The sequence below is a fragment of the Frankliniella occidentalis genome, unplaced genomic scaffold (genome assembly GCF_000697945.3).
Source record: "Frankliniella occidentalis isolate FOCC.00 unplaced genomic scaffold, Focc_3.1 Scaffold94, whole genome shotgun sequence".
Taxonomy (NCBI): domain Eukaryota; kingdom Metazoa; phylum Arthropoda; class Insecta; order Thysanoptera; family Thripidae; genus Frankliniella; species Frankliniella occidentalis.
The window spans coordinates 31634-38269 of record NW_026267223.1 but is presented as its reverse complement, the minus strand read 5'-3'; the positions used below and the strand labels follow the sequence as shown (position 1 = coordinate 38269).

General features: G+C 56.3%; 2 protein-coding genes across 2 annotated transcripts in view; one reads left to right on the top strand and one right to left on the bottom strand.

Annotated features, from left to right (window-relative positions):
- The window catches only part of LOC113215646 (uncharacterized protein DDB_G0285291-like), a 15157-nt gene extending 11628 nt beyond the window's left edge, over positions 1–3529 (top strand). The window contains exons 2-5 of the mRNA XM_026435302.2: positions 1821–1913; positions 2138–2424; positions 2528–2885; positions 2974–3529. Of these exons, the coding sequence (XP_026291087.2) occupies positions 1821–1913; positions 2138–2424; positions 2528–2885; positions 2974–3020 (785 nt within the window). The 3' untranslated portion in view covers positions 3021–3529. The remainder of the gene's footprint in view (positions 1–1820; positions 1914–2137; positions 2425–2527; positions 2886–2973) is intronic.
- On the bottom strand, positions 3264–6567 carry LOC113215647 (protein takeout). Its single transcript, XM_026435304.2, has 6 exons — positions 5395–6567; positions 5221–5313; positions 5002–5140; positions 4450–4583; positions 4153–4302; positions 3264–4061 (listed from the first exon to the last, which is right to left on the bottom strand). The coding sequence occupies exons 1-6, from the start codon at positions 5474–5476 to the stop codon at positions 3907–3909; spliced, it is 753 nt and encodes a 250-aa protein (XP_026291089.1). The 5' UTR covers positions 5477–6567; the 3' UTR covers positions 3264–3906.
- Positions 6568–6636: the final 69 nt, after the last annotated feature.

Sequence of the window (6636 nt, the reverse complement as noted above, 5' to 3'; positions counted from 1 at the left end):
GGAGGGCGGGGCAGTCACCACCGGGAGGCCGGCCGGCGGGGTCGCGCGGGGCAAGCCGTGTTGGTGTAGAGAAGAGGTTCCGTAAAGCCATGAGGCAGGCGTGCGGAGCCGTCCGCAGGCAGTGTTCATTGTTCCTCACGATGACGTCAAAAGCCGTCGATCTGAAGGGCGTCTAAATCACCCGGTGCTGCTCTCCCGGGTTGCAGGCGGATAGATGGCCACCGGCCCCAGTCACACCTGCGGTGAGACACCTCCCCTCTCCCTCTCGATGGGCATGCGAGTGAGTGCGTGATGTTGATGCGATGCTGAGTTATTCGCGGCAGTGATCCGAGCCGCGACGTGCTGCCGGGCTGCACGGATAGCCGCTGGGAGGTGTGTGCAGTGCAACTTCGCGTGGGCAGGGACGTTACCAGTCAGTAAAAAAATAAATAAAGAATACATTCGATGTAAAGAAAACTAAAAGAGTCGATTCAAGTAAAACATGAGAGAGTGGTGCCCTATGGGGAGAACGTTTTACTGACCATGAACTCCGCTTTTCTATCTGGGAAACCAACGGGTTCAGAAATTTTTCATTTAACCCAGTTCAGCGTTCAAATCATCAGATTTCAGAGTGTTTATATAGAACGATATTTTCGCTGACATCTTCAATTAAAACCTTGTTAAAACTACGCTCTCCCGAGCCACTCAAAGCGCTCCTTCGGGGATCGGCGAAGACGACGGCCGCCCTGACTGCCAGCTGGTCTGGCCGGGGTCGCCAGCTGGTCTGGCCGGTTTCACTCTTTCGGACTCGTAGCGCCGTTGTGTGCATAGGCCAAATGAGTTCATATTTGGTACTGGAGGATTGTCCAAAACATCAATGTAATTTCCGGTGACAAATTTTACGCACTGACTCATCGTGGTGGCATTACTAGAGACCTTGACACCCCGTGATCCCCCAACAACGCTCCCGGAAGTTCAAATCAGTGCCCTTGAAACTCCTTTGGTACGAAATTTAGACCGATTCGGTCCCCTGACAGCCAGGGGCCAGGGGCGCAGCTACCCCTCAATGCGCGTTTTGGGTGCCCGCGTGGAAAGGTCTGCGCGAAAACTGTAGTTAAAACTGTAGATATTTGGGAATTGCAGTTCAAAGCTAGTTTAACTGCAGTTTATCATAGATCGAATAGTTCGCATAGTTTTGATCGTAGGTATTGTCGGGCGGAAAAGATAATTCGATAGAAAATCACTTCAGAATCCGACGAGAGAAACGATAGTTGAAAACTGTTTAAGTTTCCAGCGTCCCATGTACAAAATCGAGGTTAGACCGAGGGGGAAACGACTGTTCAACTTTGTGTCAGCCGGATTACGGATTACCCGGATTACCTACGGAGTGTCCTCCGGATTACGTTGCCTTTTCTCTAGGATTACCCCGGATTACCCCCAAAATTTTCCCGGATTCCCACGGATTTTTTAGAATTTCCTCGGATTACCCCTGCCGGATTACCTTTCGGCTGTCAGCCGGATTACCTTAGTCGTTTCCCCCTCGGGTTAGACACTTTAAACCTTCTTCTCAATGGCGCCCTTCTCTCATTGAACAGAGCGAGACGAGGAAAATAGCGAGGGATACGGGTACGACGTCCTGGCTCACGGCCCGAGTTTGCACCCTACTCCTTCCGTCGATGGCATGGAAATAATAAAACTGATGTTCTACTACCTGCTCGTCTTGAGATCGACACTAACGCCGCCGTTGGGCAGCCGCAGCAGCCGCGGCTCTTAGGCTGTTGGTTTTCTCTGTTTTTGCGTCGAGCAATTTGCCGCTGCTGAATGTGGACAACTTGTTGCAGTCACCGGGCTGGCGCCGTGCCCCAGCGGCGCGCCGCCCGCCAGGGAGTGCCTCGTCAGCGTGCTGGTGGACCTGCGAGCGCTGCGCGCCAGAGGTGAGCTCCCGCGAGGACCGCGACGAGGAAGGGGAGCCTCTGCCCGCCGCCGTCACCGACGGCCTTTGTGGTGGCGGCCAGCGGCCAGCGGCGGCAAGCGGCGGCCAGCTGCGAGTTGGACTCGACTGACTCAGCCATGCGGTCCAGAGGCCCGCAGAGCGGGCGCGGGCGGTTCCGCGTTCCTCTCCCGGGCCAGGAGCATGATGAGGGTCTCGTGCTTACAGCTCGCGAGCGTGCAGAGCGGAACAACTCGACGCTCCCGCCGCAGGACACGCAGGTGGCCCTGTCGCCCAAGCAGGACCCTTCGCAGGAGCATCAGGAGCCGGAGGAGCCGCAGGAGCCGCAGGAGCCGCAGGAGCCGCAGGAGCCGCAGGAGCCCGCCCAGGACCTACCGCAGCAGGCCATCGACATAGACCTGCGGCAGGAGCAGGAGCAGCAGCAGCGGCGGCAGCAGCAGCTGGAGCAGGCAGTACGCTACCAGGAGGACGAGCTTCAGCAGCTGCGCGAGCAGGTAGGTGAAGGCGCCGCCCTGGCTGGCCGCACATCGGGCGTGCGGGCGCGACGTGCTGCCTACCCAGCGGGCCGCGGGCGCTTCACTGCTCTCTGTCCCGCAGGTGCAGGAGCTGCGCCAGCAGCTGGCGCGGGCGCTGCAGCTGTACCAGCCTGAAGTCCTGGCCGGCCGGCCGCCCCCAGCGCCCCCGGCGCCGCTGCAGTACCAGGCGGCCGTCAAGTCGCTGCCCCTGCAGCTGCGCGGCAGGCCCGGGGGCGGGCCGGGGGCCGGCTTCTACCAACAGGCCACCGCCTCGCCCCGGCCTGTCGCCCGGCCTGTCCCCGACCTCCACGCCGGCTTCACGGGCTACGGCCCCGCACACGATGGGGCGACCCGCCGCTTCTACCGGACTCTGCCGGCCCCCGCCCCCGCCGCCGCACGTGCCAACACATCGCCCGTCTTTGGCCAGAGGCTCCGATATGGTAAGTAGTTGTCGATTGGAAAGCTATTGAGCGCCCCTTCGTGTCTCTTTGGTCCCTCTCACGCCGACGTCCTCCGTCTCTGTTGCAGTGGGTCTCCGTGAGTTAGCGCGGGGCGACGCCGTGGTGGCGACGTGAGGATGGTCCTTCTGGATGGCGCCGCCGTCCCTCCCTGCTAGGCCCAGGGGTCACGCCCCAAGTGCTGCAGTCCCGGCCCTGGCCCCTGGCCCCTGGCCCCTGGCCCCTGGCCTCCCTGGACCTGGTGTGGGGGGAAATGGTGTTGGTGGGGTTGGGAAGGGTGGTGTTGGCGACATAATGTGAAGGGTTTCAGAGAGAGTTATGAATGACATAGGGCATCAAGCTTGAAATCCAAATACACAGTTCAAGTTTTTAAAATTGAATATTTATCTTTACAAATGGCAGACATGCAATTTCTCAAATCACAATCAGCTGGTACATCATTTTGTTCAATATTTTGATTCATAACGCCATGATGTACTATATGCTCTCTATATATACAACCGCTGACAAATTGGGTATGCCTTGACCACAATGCAATGATTACCTAAAAAACTATTATGAATCTACTTGGTGTACTATAATGAAAATGAATTTCTTAAAACCAATACATTATCTAACTTGCTGTATTGTTTAGTAATGTCTTCTTTTAAAACTGAGATAAATGACCTTGACACAAAAAAATCTTTGGTAAAACTGTACGAAACCTGTGGGCCTTTTGAATGATTTCATAACGCGCAATTTGGCTACAAAAACATTTCAACTCCTAGCCAACCACTGTGCTGAACAACGTTAAGAACATTCACCATTGGGCGAAACATTATTTCTTTATATGCCTAGACAAGGTCACAACCGTGAGTAGTTTGTGTATTGTGTAAGTAAAAGCCGCAGTCATTTTTATGTATTTCACAGTTACAGGACACCTGTCGGCAAAAGTAGTGGTCGACTGTTGTTGTCAGGCTCTCCAGCGACTTGAACGTCCCATACTCCACGGTGCCCTGGGGGGCTACGAGGCAGGGAAAAGCTTCTCGTACGGCACCGCCGTCACTATCTTGTTGGCAACGCTGAGGAACTCCTGCGACAGCGCGCGTTCCACAGATGGCTTCAGCTCCCCAAAGAACGCCTTGAAGTTGCTGTTGATGGCCGCATTGACGATGTCACCTAGGAGGTAGAAAGAGTGTGCCCATGACGGAGAATTTAGTATGTTGTAGAAAATGTGTGCGCGCGCATCACCGGGGTGCAGCTTGCTTACCCAGAGTCTGCTGGCCGCCGAATAGGTTGTCGAGGTGCAGGGAGCCGCGCCCCACGGCGATCCGCACGGCCAGGGTGTCGTACTTGAGGTAGTCCACGCCGTCACGCTTGGAGACCGTGCCCCGCAGGTGGACGTCGCCCTTGCAGTCCGCTGGAACACGCGATACGATTGTGAATGAGCAGGATGAGGACGACATCCGCTGCTGTCCTCCCCGTGAGCAGGACGAGGTAGGACGCATATATGTCCTTCCCCATGAGAACTGTATGAGCAAGACGGGGATGACAGCCGCATACTCACTCATGTTGCCGGTCAGCTGGCCGGCGCCTCTGACAGGCAGCAGGAACACCCGCCCGTCCACCGTGTAGTCCCCGAGGATGAAGAGCTTGGGTAGCGTGATGGCCATTTCGATGTCGTTCCGAGCCAGATCAACCCTGCGGGCGGAGAGGGTGCCGAGTCAGTACAGAAACGTTTTGGGTGCAACCAACGGCATCCAACGGCAGAAACGCGAGCCGAAAGACTTTCACGTGTCCTAAACTGGAATTTAGTCCACCGTGTGTCAGGGCCACGACACAACAGTATGCTGGGTTGTCTACTTGTTCTGCCAGTAAGTCTGTTAAGTCGTGTCGTAGCCCGGACACCTGACACACGGTAAACTACATTATTCATAATCAAGTTTTGCACTGAAATGCTGAGCAATATTTATCAGTATTTACAGTAGTCCATTGTCGTTTCAGCCACCTGGTAGGAAATCAGTTTGGTAGGATTTCGTTCAACTCGTGTATCAAGTACAATTATTATGTCCAGAATTGTACACCGCGGGCCTTCCCTTGGCACACTCTTGGCACTCGCCTCAGCCTGTTGATCTTGAAGTCGCTGCAGCCGAAGGCCTTGACGTTCCGCGCTCGGATCCGGATGCCGGTCGACTCGCCCACCCTGATCTCGGGGAGGATGAGCGGCTCCAGGGAGGGGACGTTGAAGGCGGGGATGCCTGCGGGGAGAACACAACAGGTCACTCGTAAGCCGAATCACGAGCCGACGCGACAAAGTCCCGCCGCCGCCGGTACCCACCGCGCACGAGGTGCGGCCGCAGCTGCTCGACGGACTTCTTGATGCACTGGTCTACCTGCGGGTCAGTCCGCTTGCAGATCAGGATGAAGTCGGCTGCAAAATAGAAAGCAAAAAACGAGCTGCAGTCGGGCGGGCACGCTTTGGTGCATCAGGGCGCCAACCTCGACGACTTACGGATCGGCACCTCGGCGACCGCGCGGCCGGCGGCGCACAGCAGCGCCAGCGTCAGCGCCACGAGGGCCTGCAGGGCCTGCATGGCGAGCGGGCGGCGGGGCGGTAACGATGTCCTCTGGAAGCTCACCGCAGCTGCTTGTTACCTCGCGACAGGACTGTCAAATATTGTCTGGATTAGGATAAAGTGAGGATGGCGTTGGGCTGGGACTCCATGGCTGGGAGCAATATTATTGCACGCATATGAAACATTTAACTGGTGTGGAGCGCGCCAGGGGTGCCAGCAGGTAGGAGACAAAGTGTTAAGTAATTATGACACCCAACAACTCTGTCCCACTGAGGACGACTTCCCGGCGGACACTTTGGTGCCTTCAATCGGTTGAGTTACAGTGTAGCCTATTGGATCGTCCAGAAAGTACGCCCGCTATTCGCCGTTACGAACCTGCTAAAGTTTAGACTCTGTAAGCTCCCATAACGCCTGGGGGGTAGGCAACATCGTTCGTGCAGGACGTGCGTGCACTGCGGGGTGGCCTACCCGGAATCTCGCAGGCGCCGAGCACCCGTAACTTGCCGAACGAATGTGAGAAGAATTGACGTACTTTTTGAACGAACGCCAGCTTCCCAATGCTCATCTCCCTTTACTGATAAAAGTTAATTGCGACTTAGACCGTAAGTTACTGGACACCCGTAGCACTCTTCCTAGGTAATGTTCGATGTAAAGATATGGTGAATTTCACTGTAAAGTTATAGTGGCTCTTTACTTTAAATCACAGTGACCTGCTCTGCTCACCATAACTTGAAGTGCAGCAGCTGTAACTTACGGTGAAATTCGCCGTACGTTTTCAACAGTGCCATCTCCTCTCACCGCCGCGCCGCCTATGTAATACCCATTCAAACAGTAGCCTTGCCCCCGGCTTTGCGAGCGCTCAGCAATGCCACGACAACCTTATTGTGCGGGGATGATGTGGGGGGGGGGGGCGTAGAATGCCCTCCCAGGTGAGCCGTGTAGCGTGCGACGACACTGGTTCGGCGCGCTCATACTCAGCACGGAAAGGAAAAGGAACAGCACTAAGTAGACGGCGTAGTAGAACCACGTGGCGTGGAACCTTGCTGCTTGGCGCCGGCTGGCCGAGCGAAGCATCGTGACCCGCGGTAAACATTGAGGAGGACCCACCACCGGACGCCGAATAGCGACCGAGACCTTGGCCCTCGCCGCGCCTCGCCCCTCCACGCACCTGCGTACTG

Bases quoted from the DNA above. Each gene is read 5' to 3' on its own strand.
- LOC113215647 (XM_026435304.2), bottom strand. From the start codon at position 5,476: ATGCAGGCCCTGCAGGCCCTCGTGGCGCTGACGCTGGCGCTGCTGTGC. The intron at 5,314-5,394 runs GTAAGTCGTCGA...TCTATTTTGCAG, and splicing joins GGTCGCCGAGGTGCCGATCC to CCGACTTCATCCTGATCTGC. The intron at 4,303-4,449 runs GTGAGTATGCGG...CGCGTGTTCCAG, and splicing joins CCAGCTGACCGGCAACATGA to CGGACTGCAAGGGCGACGTC.